Below are 19,116 nucleotides of genomic sequence, written 5' to 3'. Positions count from 1 at the left end.
GACAGTTATCAAGTGTGTCTCTGAATTTAGAACCTAATTTAAGATTATGTAGACGGCTCCACTGTTAATTAAGAGCACTTGCTGCTCAACAATGAAGAGCTGAGTTCAGATCCCATGATCCAGGTCCAGAGACCCACAAATGCCTATAACTCAAGCTCCAAGAGTTCCAACAACACCCTCTCTGACTTCCATAGGCAGCCCTGCACACGAATGTTATATAAACATACACATAGATAAATAAAAAATTTAAACAATAACATTAAAGTTAGGGTACAGGGGAACGGAAGACACAGAAAGTAATGGGGCTCCTACCCTCCACCACTGAGTGAAAGAAAGGACCCAGATGTGGAGTAAAGGCTCCTAGAGATTCTAATGCCAGAATCCTCTTGACTGGTGAAAACTTTGAGCCACTGACTTCTTCCTCTGGAGTCCGAATTAAATCATCAGTTAGATGGTAGGTTCCCTCTCACCACTGGGCTGTGAAGCAAATCTCAACCCTTGTTTTGCTTTCCCAGGGACCACCTATTCACCCAAAGCAGCAGTTCAGACATAACCTCCTCCTCAAAGCTTTTCTGGCTCAAATGGGATTAAGGGCTCCACTCTTTGGAATTCAAAGAGAAGCGTAAGGGGGTTATTTGCTTGCTTTCAGCTTCTCCCAGAGCGAAAACAGAGTTGGAAGCTCAGAACTGGTCACTACTCTATAAATTCAACTAAAGTGTACATGAGAGGAGAGTGAATTCATCATAGGTACGTTCCGTTCTCTGTGTTTGGACTTGCTTCACTCATGATTCTGTACAGAATGCAAAGTTGTCCTTCCATTAGTAAATGATCTTGGGATGTAAAACCATAAGCAATATGTGTTGTTTTGATGACAATGTAGAGTTTGTTCTTTAGAAAATGCTCAATTGGGTCTTCAATAAGGAAAACGGTTTTTAAAGCATCTCAGTGAAAAGAGACTGGGTGCTGTTTACTTTTTAGTAGTACCTAACTCCTTAAGATGCCCAATAAATATTTGGGGTTTGTTTTGTTTTGTGGCTTTGATACAGGGTTTTTCTACGTAACTGTGAACCTACGTGGCCTTGAACTCACAGGCCTCCTCCTGTCCCTGCCTTCCGTGTGCTGGAATTAAAGGTGTGGGCTACCACCAGGTGTGCGCCATCACCGCCCGGTTTTCTGCTTGTTTGGTTAAGAGATCTTATAAAATACTGCCGTTTTTATCATCTAGAACGATAGAAATATTTACCTGGGACTAAGATGAGAAAATATACGAACAAGGGGGGCGGGGGGAATGAGTCCTGGAGCCTGCGTGGTTCTAAGCCAGCTAGTTTAGCTGCCTTGAAATATTTCTTTCCAAAATTGCTAACCGTGGAGGTGCAGTCTGAAGTCGGAGGTAACATAAAGCATAAGTTACACCCAGAGAGAGAGAGAGACAGAGAGACAGAGAGACAGAGAAAGAGACAGAGAGAGAGACAGAGACAGAGAAAGAGACAGAGAGAGACAGAGACAGAGAGAGACAGAGACAGAGAGAGACAGAGACAGAGAGAGACAGAGACAGAGACAGAGACAGAGAGAGAGAGAGAGAGAGAGAGAGAGAGAACACTTTCTCATTTGTTCTGAGTTTTCTAAACAGTCCATGGAGAGCTCATTTCTACAGCACCATTTCGATTCTGCGCCCGAACCCGCGACAGCCTCCGTGCTGATGTTGCACCCAGAAAGAGCTCAGATCCGGCCAGGTGAGAGAGGACCCGGGATGACAACCTCGCCATGGCGCAGCCGCAGCCGCAGCACCTTCCGGCCGATGCGGACCTAAGAAGATCGGAACCAGGCTTTCGGGGAGTGGGAGCGGCGGAGCAGAATAGCTGAAGTACCACCCTCCATAAGGCCAGGCCGAAAGGCGGAAGTGAGGCGCCGACGGAGCTGGGGGAACTTTGCCTGGATGGCACTTTCCTGTCCTCGAGTCCGCCCCCGCCGGAGGGGCTCGGCTCCGCGATTCAAGATGGAGTCGTTGAGTCGAGCTGGGCAGGAGATGAGTCTGGCGGCCTTGAAGCAGCACGACCCCTACATCACCAGCATCGCAGACCTCACGGGCCAGGTCGCTCTGTACACTTTCTGCCCTAAAGCCAACCAGTGGGTGAGTGAGGCCCAGCCGCGGAGGTGCCAACCTGGCCGCTGCCGCCTCTTAAAGGGGCCGCGCAGGCAGTTTAGGATTGGGGGCGGGGAGTGAAGCTGGAGACTAGGACCGCCAAGGCGAGGCCAAAACCTCACCGAAGGGTCCGGCCAGAGCCAAAGGGGTGACGGAGACACTCGGGATTGGAGAAAAGAAGCGGAAGAAGGAGGCCAGAGACACAGCAGGGAAAATCAGATGGAGGGGAGGAATGAGGCAGGATCAGCCCTTCGGGGTCGGTTCTCGGTGCTTGAGTAATTTACCTTCTTTACGGATTGCTTTGGAAAGATTTGAGACAAGTGGGGTTATTTAAAAAGTGACTGAAAACCTGAGTTTGAGACTTCGAGAACTAGTAGATAAATTACTTGTATTTAATTACAAAATCCACCCCTCTCCCCCAACCTACCGAAGTAAGGTGATTTGGATTTGAAACTTAAAAGTCAGTTTCAAGAGTTAGTACAGCTTTAATCGAACTACTGTGTATCTCCAGAGTTTGGGGAACGGTTTCAAGGGATTTAGGAAAAGGGCTACTACGGTAAGAATTGGATTCCTTGGAAACCTTTTGCAGGGAAAAGAGAGCAGTGACAACCATCTTCGATGGCTCAAATTTGAGTATTTTTTGAATATTGTGAGTGGCGACGGCGTTCCAGAAAATTACGGTGCCCATTCACCGACCGGTTAGCCTCAACTTGAAGCACCTTTGGTCGCTTAGTTCACGTGGTTGCCCATTTTTGTGCTCGACTCTTCCTAATTAACTCATTCAGCTGTAAAAGCTTCACACTTTCCGTGGGTAACCGTGGGCTGGCTAGAATTCATCAGTGATTGGTATTCACACTTCACCAAGTATTGAGGTCCTTAAACTAACAAAACGCTGAAGGATTGTCATAGCTTTTCTTCAGTGTGATACTGATACGTAGATGTAATTTTGTGGAAATTTGTCATTTATGAAAGTTACTTCAGAAGTTTCCATAATCATTTTCCTCCTCCTTCTGGAAGAGAAAGGGATGTAGGAAGCCCTGAAGGATGAAATTACAAACCGCTTTACTGGTATACCTGTGTTAAACAGTGCCTTAGTTTGAAGTGGTTTGGGTCATTTTTCTCTGTTTGCGCGCTCTCTCTCTCTCTCTCTCTCTCTCTCTCTCTCTCTCTCTCTCTCTCTCTCTGTGTGTGTGTGTGTGTGTGTGTGTGTGTGTGTGTAATCAGGACTGCAGGCTAAGGCAGAGAATTTGAAGTGGTAAATTATCTGTTACTGTTACCTCTTTAGTTCTTCACAAAGGCTTACAACACTTGAGGATTTTAACCATGGAGTTGTATAAAAATGAAAGTGAAAACTAAGCTGTGCTGGGCAGTGGTGGCGCATGCGGATCTCTGAGTTCGAGGCCAGCCTGGTCTACAAGAGCTAGTTCCCTGTCTTGAAAAACTGAAAGAAAAAGGAGGGAAGGAAGGAAGGAAAATTAAGCTGCTGTTTATTTGGACCCTAACACAGTGCACTCGCCGTCATCTTTTCTCGTATTTTAGGGTGAGTTGTAATTTTGCCCCGATGTATTTTGGGAGGCAAGTTTACGTTTACTCTGAGACAACTACTGCCATTTTCTTCTAATGAGAACACTTTTTTTTTTTTTTTTTTTTTTTTGGTTTTTCGAGACAGGGTTTCTCTATAGCTTTGGTGCCTGTCCCGGAACTCTTGTAGACCAGGCTGGCCTCGAACTGCCAGAGATCCGCCTGCCTCTGCCTCCTGAGTGCTGGGATTAAAGGCGTGTGCCACCACCGCCCTGCTTAATGAGAACACTTTTATTTTTTTTTTTTTTTTTATTTTTTTTGGTTTTTCGAGACAGGGTTTCTCTGTGGTTTTGGAGCCTATCCTGGAACTAACTCTTGTAGACCAGGCTGGTCTCGAACTCACAGAGATCCGCCTGCCTCTGCCTCCCAAGTGCTGGGATTAAAGGCGTGCGCCACCACCGCCCGGCTGAGAACACTTTTAAAGGCAAGAAAAGGCCTCAAGAAGGAAAAGTTTCATAGTGACATAGAAGACATGTACAAAAAACAGGTTTTTATTTATTTTTAATTTTTTCTAACAAATTTGATATAACTAACTTTTTTTTTTTTTTTTGAGACAGGGCTTCTCTGTAGCTTTGGTGCCTGTTCCAGAACTAGCTCTTGTAGACCAGGCTGGCCTCAAACTCCCAGAAATCCGCCTGCCTAACCTTATTTTTTTATAATTTTTTGGTTACATTTAAAATCTCAAGATCCAATGTATCCAATGTAAGTCATAAACTACAAACTGATAGGATTTTTTGGTTTTAGACAAAAAATAAAAGCACTACGCCTGTGCCTAAAAGTTGACTATGCCACTGTCACAGGTGAAAGAACACTAATGGCTTGCGTTCTCTTGCTTACTTCTTGCAGTGCAGAAGAGCAAACCCAGGGCCTCATGATGCTATGCGAGCACTGTGCCTCTGCCACTAGGCTGTATAAGTTACAATGTCTTAGTCACATTTTCGGGTGTTTAAAACCTGCCAGAACTGCCTAACTCAGAGAATGGTTTCTAGCCACGATGCTTAACCAAGCTTGAAAAATAATGAATTGTGTATAGTAGTAGTCCTTAAGGAAATACAAAATTTGTTACTAATGAAAAGATTCTCCAGAGATGAAACAAAGTAGCGTGTAAGAAAATGCTCAGAGGGCTGGGGATTTGGCTCAGCCTGTGGTGCTATGCAGCATCAGCACCAAGCTCGCAGTTCAGCCCTTGTATCAATTTACTTTCTTTTTCTGTTAACTTTGATAGACTGTTAAAGTTTGATGGGGCTTGTTTGTTTTATTTTTAAAGTTGCAACATAAAATACCTCGACTCCCTATTAAGATACTCGTTGGAAGGTTTTGGCTTTTCCAAAGTTAAAGCTGGAGCTAAAGGAGTGGCTGAGTAGTTGCTAAGAGTACTAGTCCTCTTCCAGAGGACCTGGGTTCAATTCTCAGCACCCACATGGTGACTCATCTATCTGTAAGTCCAGTTCCAAGGGATCCAATACCCTCTTCTATCCTCTGTGAGCTCCAGGCACACATATGGTGCACAGACATACGTGCTGGCAAAACATGCAGGCACATTTTTTAATTTAAAAAAGTAATACATAAAAATAAAACTAATTCTGTGTTTTTTGTTTTTTAATGTTCCTTAGTGGTTAAAATAGAAAAATGCTACAGTTGTAGACATTTTGAATTAGACATTGCAGCACTTATATAAATACCTACAGAGTTGAATGGTTACACAATTAAGGAACCTGAGGTGCCCACATAAATAGCTGGGTGTAGTAACATCCAACACTGGGAGCCGGGTGTGGTGGTGCACACCTTTAATCCCAGCACTCGGGAGGCAGGTGAATCTCTGTGAGTTCGAGGCCAGCATAGTCTATAGAGTGAGTGCCAAGACATCAGGCTCCAAAGCTCCACAGAGAAACTTTGTCTTTAAAAACAAAACAAAGCAATCCAACACTGGGGAAGTGGAGGCAGGTGGTTCCCTGGGGTCACTGGCCAACAAGCCTAGCTTAATTACCCGACTTCTAACCAGGAGAGACCCTGACTCAAAAGAACAAACTCCTGAGGGTGACTGCTGACCTCTACATAGTTACACACACAATAGATTTCACAATAAATAAAACAAGTTGGCCTTAAAGCATTTCTTTTCCACTGAAACCATTTGGCATTGAATTATTATTATTGTTGTTGTTGTTATTGTTATTATTATTGAGAAACTGACAATTATTATCTGTCACAGGAGAAAACTGACATAGAAGGGACCCTGTTTGTATATCGAAGGTAAGTTTTAAGGCATGTTTCTGTTTCACTTGAAAGGTGGGCAGTCTCACGTAGCACGGTCCACTCCTAGTGTGCATTTGTCTCTGGGGCCTTCCTGCTCGTTTTCTTCCAGGTTTCAACCGTTCAGGCTGTGCAATCCTATCCTAGCTGCTTCTCTTCTCAGAGCCTGACAAAATTATCTCAGGATAGAAAGCCTTTTCCAATTATTAACTGTCCCATATTAAGAATATGAACATATGAATGTCACTGGACATAATACATTAGTGATAGTAATTGAGATATCAGTCTTGCTAATAGTAAGTTTCTAATGAAAATTTGTCTTCTGTGACTGGTTCTGCCCCTTTCTCAATTCTTTCCCAACTCCTGGGTTATATAGTCTTTATTGTATCTATTTTAGTTTGAGGGTTCCTTAGAATGCCTGAGTTATTCATACTTGTATATATTTTACTTTAAGCTTATGAAAATTCTTTAAATTGTTGATTTGCAGTATTTTCCAATATTACCTTGTTTGACAACATAGATGCTTAAAAGACAGACCACAGGATATGACAGTCATGGGGACACTTGTCTTTCTAGATGCCTACAGGTCTTGTTCTTAGAGGCATGTCCTTCTCTTGTTTTTTGAAATTTAGGGTGGTAGCAGCAAGATTATTAATGTCTGGTTCTTTTTGTATTGTGTTATGTTGAAGAGTGTTGAGTGCGTTGTTGATGAATCCCCTTGGTAAGGACACTAAGAGCGTTCTTACTGTGTATGTCAAGTCCATCTAACTCGGGAAAAACATACAAAAAAGTGATTTAATATAGGGAAGATTGCTGCAATGGATGAGAGTCATAGACATACTTGTACTGTATTAAAAAAATGGTATTTCTTCACTTATATCAATCTTGGTATACGTGTATGGGGGAGAGAAACAGATCCTCAGTTACAGTGAGCATAAATTCTAGTGGGAGAAAGATGGTCAATAGGAAAGCAGTGGATGGGTGTGGAGGTGAGAGGGTGCTTGCTAGAGAGAAGATGTGGTGCCAGTTTGGGGCGGTAGTCTAGTTTCGGTGAGTCTGGAGAGGGAAGCACACCTGCAGAGACACCAGTGGAGCTAGAGTCGCAGAACAGGAGAGGGACAGGCAGTGAAGGGACGGGGAACCTGGTGACTTCAGCTTTTATGCTGAGGAATTAAATCCTTAGAAACACTTAGGAGCAAAGAGGGAAATGGCCTGACTTAATTAATTTCTAGAGGCCTTAACCCAGGACTTTGTTCATGCTAGGCAAGCACTCCGCCACTGAATTAGAGCCCCAGCCTTGTATTTTTGTTCATGGTTTCAAACACTGATTGTTCATGTGATGTGGTAATATAGGCTTTGTGTAGCCGAGCGGTGGTGGCACACGCCTTTAATCCCAGCACTCAGGAGGCAGAGGCAGGCGGATCTCTGTGAGTTCGAGACCAGCCTGGTCTACAAGAGCTAGTTCCAGGACAGGCTCCAAAACCACAGAGAAACCCTGTCTCGAAAAAAAAAAAAAAAATAGGCTCTGTGTGTGTGTGTGTGTGTGAAAATAAGGTAGTAGATAGCATTTCTATAGATTAAAAGGTAACATGTGTTCCCTTGCTTTAAATCTAAGGTCAGCTTCGCCTTACCATGGTTTTACCATTGTCAACCGACTGAACATGCACAATCTGGTTGAACCAGTGAATAAAGATTTGGAATTTCAGCTCCATGAACCATTTCTTCTGTATAGAAATGCAAGCTGTGAGTAATCTGTTTACAGTTAACAGGGGTTTTCATTTCAGGACAGTAAATTTTGGAGTTTCAGATTTTACAAAATATGGCCTACACTCTACTTTCTGATTATAAATGTGTGTCTTGGTAAAAGATCAAACTCTTCTAAATGTATCTCTGTGTGACTGTGTACTCAAGTGCACACGCACCACAGCCCATGTGTGGAGGTCAGATAACTTCTGGTTCTCTCTTCCCACCATGTGGGTTCCAGTATGGAACTCAGGTTGTCAGGCTGGACGGCCAGTGCCTTCACTCACCACGCCATCTCAGCAGCCCCAGAAGCAAACGTTTTAAGCTAACTTTAAAATTGAAGACTTTTGCAGATAACTAACTCAGGTTATTTTGGTCCGCTATATTATCTAGCTCAATTGTTAACACTGTATTTGTTTCTGCTATGAAATATTTAGTTCTTTGTTTTTTGTCGTGGCGCTGAGTTCTTGTCAGTTCATGTCCCTGAGCAACAGAACTTGGACTGGGAGACAAAATGAGAGCAGACACTCATGCTTTCCACAGAGGAAGGACTTTGCCATGGACAATGGCACTTTTCAACCTTTTAGGTTAATAGAGTGTCATCTAGTAGGTACAGATACTGTGTCAGAAGCTGTTGTGTTAGCCGGGCAATGGTGGCTCACACCTTTAATCCCAGCACTCGGGAGGCAGAGGCAGGCGGATCTCTGTGAGTTCCAGACCAGCCTGGTCTACAGAGCTAGTTCCAGGACAGGCTCCAAAGCCACAGAGAAACCCTGTCTCGAAAAAAAAAAAACCAAAAAAAAAAAAAAGAAGAAGAAGGAGCTGTTGTATTTTAATGGTGAAGAGTACCCTATGTAGGATACACAGGTAGACTCAAGGTGCATGGCATACAGTTAGTTGGAGAGATCCTTGTCCAAGGTCTTTTCAAGTGTTTTAACAGATTCTAATAGTGATTGAAATTCAGGCAACAAAGCTCAGAATCGCCCTTTCAAAAACGTATAGAAGTTCCTCACCGTGTCACATTGGAGTTACTTGCTGACAAATATGTCATAAATTGAAAGCTCATTAATAAACTTAAACTGCCAAATATCATAGCTCAGCAACACAGTACACACTGTAGACTATTGGTTGTCTCGCTGTGAGCATGTGGGAGTGGGGGCTGCGGCTGGTTGTTGCTGTACAGCACTGCAGTAGCATCTCCCATGTATCCTGCTCCAAAGGAAATGTGCAATCCAAAATACGATTTTTCACTCAGTAAATGCTACTTATCACAGCATTTTGTAAGCAAAAATCTTAGATTATCATAAGTGTGGGACCATCTGTACAAAAAGGTGTACTTAAAGATCAAGGACATTGCTCAGTGGTAGATAAATCCTTAGCATTTATAGGCTTTGGGTTGGAGCTCCAGCAGCACACACCATGTCTACTGGGTTCTGATGGTTCAGTACGGGTGTTAGAGGTGTGATTGAGGACAAGGGCAGTTTGCTTGTCCTTGACCCCTAGGGATATCAAAACAGTGGTTTAGAAAGCCAGGAACCCAAAATTCTTTTTTGCCAATTTTTTTAAAGTATGTAAGCAAAATAAGATATATCTCTTGATTTTTCAGCAAACTATTTCTTGGGTTTTTAAATCCTCTCAGATTTTAAGTCCTACAGACATATTAGACACTTCTTGAGCCAGGAGTGGTAGTGTACACTCATAATCCCAGCCCTTTGGAGGCTGGGCAGCCTGTGATCTAAATTCATATCTCAAAGAGTCAAACAAAAAAAAGACATGTTATTTAATACCTGTAAATTCAGGATTTATATGAACTAGTAGAAAGTAGAATATTACAAATGGCCGTTTTATGTTAAATTTTCATTGTGGGAGAATTCTTCAAAAGAACACTTAACTACATTTTTACAATAAAATTGGATAAGTTCTGCTTTTTACTGTTTTGACAATTGTGTATTACTCCTCCTAGTCACTGAGGAAAATCCTCAAGAGACTTGATTATCTGTAGCCTATGCCCAAGTCCTTCACATTTAGAGTCCTGTGAAATTGACTTATATTGGGCATGGTGGAGATGAAACACACCCTTATTCCTAGAATTCAGGAGGTGGAGCAGATGGATCTCTGAGTTTAAGGCCAACCTGGTCCACACAGGCCACCCAAGGGTACACAGTGAAACCCTATCTTTAAAACCAAACAAGCAAGTAAATAGAACCTAACCTACCAGAGTTTGGTTATTTGGAAGTGATCCTCTTGTGCTTATGCAGAACAAATAAAGGCAGACTTAGAAGCAAACAGACTGTGGTCTGATTTCATCATGTAAAAACCTAGCGTCTGTAGACTATAACTGGATCGACACAAAATTGTCAGTGTTCTATATGTTTAACTCATTACGCTATCATAGACTTTAACATCAGCAGTATTCATAACATTAATTGAAATATTCTTGTGGAGAAAAGTGTAATGTGCTTGGTTTGTGTGTAGTAGGAGCTGCGGGCTGCGTTCCTGCAGCACAGCTCCCAGCTGCCTGGCTAGCTTATGCCCCGAAATAACAACATACAAACTGTATTCATTTAAACTCTGCTTGGCCCATTATATCTAGCCTCTTACTGGCTAACTCTCACATCTTGATTAACCCATGTCTAATAATGGGTGTCTTACCAGGAAAGATTCAGCATGTCTGACCTGGTGGCTGGCTGCATTGCATCACATAGACAGATGACCCTTCTCCATCAGTTTGTGGTTTTGTTTTGTTTGTCTTTTGTTTATAGAGTTTTTTAGAAAGCATTTAAAAAGTACAGAAACAGCTCACTTGCTCAGGTCATCCCATTGGGGGCGACATTTAAAGAAGGAGTTGTATTAGAGGTGGCAGGGCAGCATAGGGCAGTGATTCTCAACCTTCCTAATGCCGTGACCCTTTGATACAGTTCCTCATGTGGTGTTGACCCCAACCATAGAATTATTTTTATTGCTACTTCATAACTGTAATTTTTGTACTGTTATGAGTCATAATGTAAGTATCTGATATTTCCAGTGGTCTTAGGCGACCCCTGTGAAGGGTCATTCGACCCCCAAAGGGGTCGTAATCCATAGGTTGAGAACTCCTGGCTTAAAGTAATGTGGGGGTCTTAGGACTGTGTATGATTGTCTAATGAGTAGTAAACATAGAACATAACTCTGGCAGGTCAGGAAACTGTTGAGTTGTTTGGGGATTTGTCCATTAAATAATTCCACGTGTGGGTAATTATACTGATCCTGTAGCTGCTCTTTCGTCATTCTCCCGCGGGAGATGCCACCAAGATACCTGGCCCATTTAGCTCAAATTATACTTTTATATCCAGCTTTTTCTCGCTCAGGTTCAGTTTTAGAGTAAATGAGGGTGGGGAGCAAACATTGAACTGTAACTTTTTCCAGTTCTAAATTGTTCTATTTAGTTTATTTTTTAGCTTTTCTTTATACAAAATTCTCAATCCTCCCACGAAAAAGGTAAAATCTTCGAGAAGATACTTTCACTGGATTCAGTGATTCTCCTGGATCTTTGAGAAATACTGTATCTTCATTTTAAGAGCCTTTCGGTAGCTACACAGGGCTTTAATTGGACTGGAGGGAGGAATTAAGGGGCTGCATATTCTGCAGTTATTGAACAGTAACTATGCTCCTGTCTCCTCTCTCTGGCCCCCATCACAGATGAGCAGATGAGATCCTCGGGTGTTTAGAAACCTGCTCAGGAGTTAGAAAGCTAAGAAGAGGTGTAGAGTCTAACCCTGCCGCCCTTGGAGCCAGTGTTCCATCACCACTGCTCCAGTAAAATGACACAATTCACCGGAGAGCAGTACTGTCTGCTTCTCTGCAGTAATGGAAGCCTATGCTAGCACTATCTAGCACTGACCGCCTGCCATGTGGGACTGACTGCTGAGGGCCAGGAATGATGTTTTTAATTTGCTTAACACATTTGAATTTGCGGTGTTGAACAGTGAGGTCTAAAGCATGAACCTGTCGTCCAGCATACCATTTATTGTGTCCTATTTAAATATGCCTCCTATTTAGTCATTCCTTTTTTTAAATTTATAAATGATTTCTGCATTCAAAAGCTGCAGAATAAATCTCTAAGAAAGACTTTACCGTGGTAGTACTTTTTTAGAGTGGAGTTTTTTTTGCTGACAGTTCTAAGCTTTATCATCTTACTGACTGTGACTTTGTATGAATCCTTAAACCTGTTGTTCAGTATTGGATTGTATCCCCATCTTAGACTCAAACCAGGTGGTCTTATTATTGAAACAACTGTAAATACTTAACTATAACCAAGATTCCCTTATAGCCTGGGCCTGTAGTGTTCTCTATCACTTCTCACAGGAACCACAAACCAGCTGCTTCTCAAGTTCTCTCCACTCCTCTTACCCCTAGTTTTTGCTGTGCTGGTACTCAAACCCAGTGCCTTAGACGTGCTAGGTAAGTGTTCTTCCCCTAAGCCACATCTGCAGTTCTATTTCAAATATTTTAGATACAGATAACTTGAGCTATCTATTGAAAAAAGATACATATGCTAAAATTAAGTATTTAAGGCTCCTTTTTATTCAAGTAGTCAGGTGTTGGCTGAAAATTGACTCCAGGGCTTTGGACATTCTAGGGTAATGGGTACCACAGAGCCACATCCCTTGCTCTCCCCACCCGCACCTTTTGGTTGGTTGTTACTGTTGTTTAAAGCAGTGCTTTCGTAGCCCAGGGTGACTAACTCACTGTATGGCCTTAAACTATTGATTTTATACTGGAATTACAGGTATGCCCAGATTCCAAATCTTTTTTTTTTAAATACTCAATAGAAACACTTCTGGCAAGTAGGCCATGGTGTTGCAAAGTTCTTTTGCTATAAAAAACATTAAATACATAGCAGAACCAAAGAAGGAGTAGTTTTCCATGAACCAATACCAAAGTGAAAACAGAAAACTTAAATGGGAGGCCTGTGAGCTTAACACTTGCTGCCAACTGTTTTGGGACCCTTGGGGATGGGAAGTCTCCTAAATTAAGGATGCTATTATTTTGTGTGATCTGATGAGGAGTTAAGATTTCACAAGTGTGGAAAGTTAGAGCTGACACACAGAAACCAGTATCTAGCCAGATCTAATGCTTTATGCATATCAGTCAATTGAGAAGATACGTTTGTCAGTCTAGAGAGTTGACAGCTAAGTGTATTGAAGTCTGAGTTATAGGTTCAATAGAAAATGTCTTCCCACGAGTTGTAACCATAGGCCGTTCTGGTGTGCGATTCCCCTGTATGCTGTGAATATGTTTTTCATCATAAATTCTGGGTTTGAGTTAAACTGAGGCAAAAATTAACATAAAATTAATCACCATCCAGTAAATATTCAGAAATACTGGGCAGAAGCAATTGCAAGACTCTTTGATATGCCTGTAACCCAGGTAGCCCTCAGATGTCATATAAGCATTGTGGTACAAAGTTACTGATATGCCAGGAGGTAATTCACGATGAGTAGCGAGGGCACAGTACAACAAAGAAGACAAAAGGACAGCCCTTCCCCAGAACCTCAGTTATGGAGTAACCACATGGAGAACCAGTGGGTATACCCATCAAATGGGGATTACAAGTTAAAAAGAAGAAATAACTACAGAATCAAATGCTATTAAAAATAACAAGTAGACTTGAGAGATAACCCAGTAGAACTTACAGAAATTAAGATTTTAGTTACTAAAATAAACTCTCTACCTGGATGCAACAATTAGCAACAGCTTTTCGTTTTGTTTTGGTTTTGGTTTTTCGAGACAGGATTTCTCTGTATCTTTGGAGCCTGTCCTGGAACTAGCTCTTATAAACCAGGCTGGCCTAGAACTCACAGAGATCCACTTGCCTCTGCCTCCCAAGTGCTGGGATTAAAGACTGCACAACCACCGCCTGAATTTAGCAACAGCTTTAAATGCACACACATTGGTAAACTAGAAGGATTATCTGGGGAAATTGAGAATGAATCCTTAAAGGGGAGTTACTGAAAGTAGGACAGTTATAAAGTTTAATGTGATGGACAAGATTGACAGGAGGTTAAAATTGATTTAAAAGTGGCACTATTCGAAGAAATTATAATGGAAGACTTTCCAGATTCTATAGAAGATGTAAATCTTCCATTTAGGCATTGAAAGAGGCCCAGGCATACTAGGCCTGCTGTATTATGGCAGAAGCAGAAGGAACCAAAGGTTGCTTGAGCAACCCAACTCAAAGGAACACCCTTCAGACTGACCACTTAAGGCTCCAGGGCTGGGGCAGACAACTAACCAGTGAGTAATTCAAGAGAGCATAGGCATTCCAACAGCAACAGAGCATTTGTCTCTGGAGATCCTGACTGGGGGGACTTCCAAAGCAGCCTGTGCAATGCACAGCCACCAACTGTGTGTGACTGTCAGGCTCTGAAATGGTGCTAGTGCTGCTGAGTTTTTAATTGAATTTCATTTTAATCCCTAATCCTTAATTTCAGTTAATATAAACAGTAGCATAGTTCCAAAAGTACAGTTTAGAAAAAAAAATTGAACACAGAAGAAATGAGATAAGAACTAATAATGGTGGGGACTGGAGAGATGGCCCAGCAGTAAGAGAGCTTGCTGCTCTGCAGAGGGCTGGAGTTCAGCCTCAGCATCCACCAAAAGGATCCCATACCCTGGCTTCCAAGGCCACCCCTGCATTCCCACTCATAAACACACAACACACATATAATTAAAAATAATAAAAATCCTCACTCATAAGTGACTTTTAGACATAAAGAAAAAGCAGCCTACAGTTCACAATCCCAGAGAACTTAGACAACAATGAGGACCCTAAGAGAGACATACATGAGAAGTAGAAAAAGACAAGATCTCCTGAGCAAATTGGGAGCATGGGGACCATAGAAGAGAGTAAAAGGGGAGAAAAATATATAACTCAATAAAAAACAATTTTTTAAAAAAACATGAGATAACATAAAAAAAAACCTTTCTTCAAAAAAAGAATGATGTGGAAAGAAAAAGTCAAATCAAGATAGACAATGGCTATACAGAGCAATGAAATGTCTAGTTCTGATATGCAAAGCCAAACTGAGCTTCAGAGAGTAGCTTAAGGGTGGAGCACCTGCTTTATTACCTAATGTACTCAAGGTCTGCAACCACGTACAGAAAGGTCGAAGCAAGGTTTTAGAGAGCAGGAACATAGACAAGAGTTTTTCGCACTAAAAGCACCCCAAAATTGAGATGAGAATAGTTACAGGTAGGCATTGTGGCTCACACCTATAATCCCAGCACTCTGCTAGACTCAGGCAAATGACTGCTGTGGATTCTACCTGTCATTGCTGTGATTGCCTGAGCTGCAAAATGAAACCTTGTTTTTAAAGGAAAGAGAAATTGAGTGTGGTGGCCCACGCCTTTAATCCCAGCACTCAGGAGGCAGAGGCAGGTGGATCTCCATTGAGTTCGAGGCCTGCCTGGTCTACAGAGTGAGTTCCAGACAGCCAGGGCTACAAAGAGGAATCCTGTCTCAAAGAACCACAAAAGTAAATAAAGTAAAATCAAAATAGAGGGAAGAATGAGAGAGAAGAGACAGAGAGGGAGGGAAGAAAGGGGTAAAAAGGGAAATGAGGGTAACTGAATTGATTAGCTGAGAATTTTTAAATGGGATTACGAATGTTCCATTTTTGGGGCTAGGGGAATAGCCCAGTGGTAAATCAGTTACCTAACGTGCACAAAGCCCTTGGTTTGTTTCTCAGCCCCACAAAAATTAAAGATCCAGGATAGCTACTGCAGTTACCCTGTCAGTCTAGGAAGGGAGAAAGTAAATAGAAACTCCAAGCAAAAATGGCAGAATAACTAGATCAGTAATTTAATCAGAACAGATGAATATGGAATTGTCATGTGTTGTTGAAAATGGTGGGTAGAATGAGCTATATCGGGCAAACTTTAACCAAGGAAGGTTGAGGTAACTGTTAAGAATACATAACTGATAAATATTAATAGGGATACAAATGCGAACAATTTTGAACTAGTTTATACCAAATATATATGAAAGTTATAAATGAAATGTTAAAAACCCATGATTGCAAAGTAAGGTTATCCTTACTTTTTAATTTTTTTAATTGCGATAATATAGTTAGGCTATCCAGGCAGGACAAGGGGTTAGGAAAGAAAAAGAGAAATCTGGATAAAGATGAAGGAAAATAAAAGTGAGTGCAGAAATTCATTGCAAGAGTAAACACACAAAACCTCATCTGAAAGTATGATTGACCTATCAACAACAGAAACAGAAGAGGTACAGTGGGCATGCGAAGATATACCTAAGACGAGCGGTGGTCGTGCACACCTTTAATCTCAGTACTTGGGAGGCAGAGGCAGGTGAATCTCAGCGAGTCTGAGGCCAGCCTGGTCTACACAGTGAGTTCCAGGACGGCCAAGACAACACAGAGAAACACTGTCTCAGGGAAGAAAAAAAGATATATGTAGAGGTGTCTTTTTTTAACATGCAGGTTTAGAAACCAGTAGTGAACTTTTTGCCTGAGTTTAAAACTTAGATGAGAGAGGATTTCCTGGAAGTGTCCCATTTAACAGAAGTGTCCTCAGGCCCTAAATGGTCTCAAACAGCACAACAAATGGTCTAAAATTTAAAAATCTCCCCCATCGCTTGTAAAGACATTCCCAGAGGTGTGGCGTTTGGTAGTGATACCAACTAGGACAGCTCTCTGTGCAGAGCAGACTCTGAGGAGGCAGATCTGGGTTTCATACTTTTCTGCTCTGACAGCACAGGAGACGTCTCTTGTCTGTAGGCTGTGCTTCTGCGCTGGGGAACCCATGCCTCATGATCCACTTTCCCTTCCACAAGATGCCTCACTCTTTCTCCTAGGTCATGTTTTCCCCAGTGCCAAGGGTCCATTGACAACTGTTTCTATGGGCATCTTAGAGTTACAGTGATTTAACCCGGAATTAGTTTCTGATGCACATGTTTACCTAGTAATGGACTACCACCAAAAATGTAAGATTACATTCTGAGCAGCAACAGCAACAAAAAAAGAACCAAGCAACCTTTTTTTCTTACAGCTAGACTGTAATAACCCAGTTAATTGCATGTGAATACTGAGTTTGTGATACCTTTGAGCTTTGTAGAATCTTCTCAGTTGTTTTCTTTTATGCAAACTGTTTGCATTGATTTCCTTTGACAAAAACTATCTCAAACTGCTTTTTACTTTGTTTTTAACAAATAAAGATGATTGTTTAACTCAGGTAATGCCAATTCAGTAATATTTATTAGATATGTCATCTGCCTAGCACCTGACCAGGTGCCGTGCCTTATAAATTTCAAAACTTTTATGTACTTTCAAAGGACTTTAATTTGTTTGATTGGTTGGTTGGTTCTTAAGTTCTCTCTGTTTTCTTGGGGAACTGTTAAGTAAAATTTACTGAAATAATCTGGAGCTTTCAGTGACTTGTCTGTCTTCTTGAGAAGGGTATGATTCTTAGTGAAGCCAACAGTGGCAGCTCGTGCCTGTAATTCTCAGAACTCTGAGGCTGAGACAGGATTGACCAAGGCTGAAGCCAGCCTGAACTCCATAGCAAGTATCAGGCCAGAAGGACCATGTATCAAGACGTCATCCCCCCACCCCTCCAAACACACATATGCACACACAACGCACACAGGACAGATTCTTAATAAAGTAAGGCTGCTTCATTAAGGCTGGAGCTGTACATGTTTCATTCTTAGACAGTTGTAGGAGAGTGGCAAAAACTGATGATAAGGTCTGTAACTTAAAAGAGTTACCAATTATAAACTTGAGGGTTAGCCTTTGTGCTGAAAATCGCATCTGTCAGATGTGATGTTACTTTGTATGCTTTTCTTGGTAAGCTTCAAGTATATACCCATTAATTAGAAAAAAAATGTGTCGTGGGTTTTCTCTTCTCAGCCCTAACCTTACTCTGTACTGGGGGAAGCTGGGTGATATTTTTAACCAAAAGAGGAGTGGGTATTTTGTGCACTTTGTTAGAGTTAATTACTGCAAGAATTCTCTAAAGGAAAATACCCATTCAGGTCCCCCACTCCGCACCTGAAGGGACCTCCCGCTGAAAGCCACTTCCCTCATCACAAGATCTTTTCTATAATCCCAGTTGAACAAAGTCCTTTTCTGGTTTCCCAAGAACACTTGGATGTGTCTTGATTTTCATCTTACCTGACACTTCTAAGCAATAACAGATCTGTGTTTGTATAAAGCAGTATGAAAATAATCATATTTAGATAAAGCCCAATCTGGAATTTATCCTGAGAGTGTTGATGGCGTACAGCTACTAGTCTCATACGCTACTCTCAGCCTTCCCAACAGTCGGTTACCTACGAATATAGCTGATAGTAAAAATATTACTGTTCAACTCACCTGAAAAGGCCTGGGAGAAGTCCTCCTCGGTTTCCACTTCGCTCACAACTTTGCCTTTGTACCGGATATCAGTCTCTTGGGAGAGAACATTTTTAATTAAAATTAGATCACTAGAAAATGTCGGAAGGTTCATTTCCATAGTGTTGAAAGTACAGCTGCCAAGTGGAAAGTTTTAGTGAAGAAACGCTGGAGCGCTGCTGTTCTGTCTTCCTCCGTGTCCTTTCTCGGTTCAAGGGCAAGGCAGAGCAGAAGAGACGGTGGGTGCTCTTGGCATTTGGAATGAATTTTCAGACTTAAAGCGCAGTGCAAGAAGTTTCCTCGCAAGATTAGTTTATAATTTATCAAGTCAAAAAATGTGAGTTCTACCTCCAGACTGAAAAAGGAATTTATAAACAACAAAAGAAGTCCAGCACTTCTTCGTTTGTGATCTCCAGCTCGGCAGTGCTGCTCACAGCCTGAGCAAAGGCAGGTGGTCTCAGCAGCTGCAGCCCTGAGGTTGGTTTGACGCTGTAATCAGAAGGGAGAAAGGACCTGTGGCAACTGCTTTAGCCTGACCTCCAGGACCAAGATAAGGAAAGAGCCTCCTCACTCCTGCCGCAGTTAGAGATTGAAGAGGTAAAACACCCTGAGAACATGCAGAACTCAGACTGGGAGCTGACTCTGCCGCTGTGAGGTCAGACATTGCATTCTCATTGTTTCTGCTACCAAATACCCTCTTGGTGATTTTTTTGAATCCTCAAGCATTTCAGAATGTTCAAAAAGCAATATTTTTATTACGGCTCACTAATTACTGGCTTTTTCTCCCCTAAGGTAGTTTTATCCTGTAAAAGCAACTTTTATCTTTGTGTTCCAGTGTTATCTTGGTTGTAAGTTAGATAACTATATTGTTTTGTAAATTCTTTGAATGTTTTCTTTTGAGAAGTCACTACGTACAGTCACGTAGGTAGAAATATGTCAGCATGTATATAGATTTACTGTTGTGCTTATATAATAAAATTCATCACTGCTATAAAATGTGAAGCA

The 19,116-nt window shown here is 41.8% G+C and overlaps 1 protein-coding gene across 2 annotated transcripts in view; it reads left to right on the top strand.

Annotated features, from left to right (window-relative positions):
• Window positions 1-1,951: 1,951 nt before the first annotated feature.
• The window catches only part of Dcp1a (decapping mRNA 1A), a 51,075-nt gene continuing 33,910 nt past the window's right edge, over window positions 1,952-19,116 (top strand). The window contains exons 1-3 of one of the 2 annotated variants that reach the window (XM_057770888.1): window positions 1,952-2,131; window positions 5,934-5,974; window positions 7,590-7,717. In XM_057770888.1, coding sequence (XP_057626871.1) covers window positions 1,997-2,131; window positions 5,934-5,974; window positions 7,590-7,717 — 304 coding nt within the window. In that variant the 5' untranslated portion in view covers window positions 1,952-1,996. The remainder of the gene's footprint in view (window positions 2,132-5,933; window positions 5,975-7,589; window positions 7,718-19,116) is intronic. The other variant, XM_057770889.1, reaches the window with a different exon arrangement.

The sequence above is a fragment of the Chionomys nivalis genome, chromosome 5 (genome assembly GCF_950005125.1).
Source record: "Chionomys nivalis chromosome 5, mChiNiv1.1, whole genome shotgun sequence".
In the NCBI taxonomy this organism is placed as follows: domain Eukaryota; kingdom Metazoa; phylum Chordata; class Mammalia; order Rodentia; family Cricetidae; genus Chionomys; species Chionomys nivalis.
The sequence above is the reverse complement of the archived record's forward strand: the minus strand, read 5'-3'. Positions and strand labels throughout refer to the sequence as shown.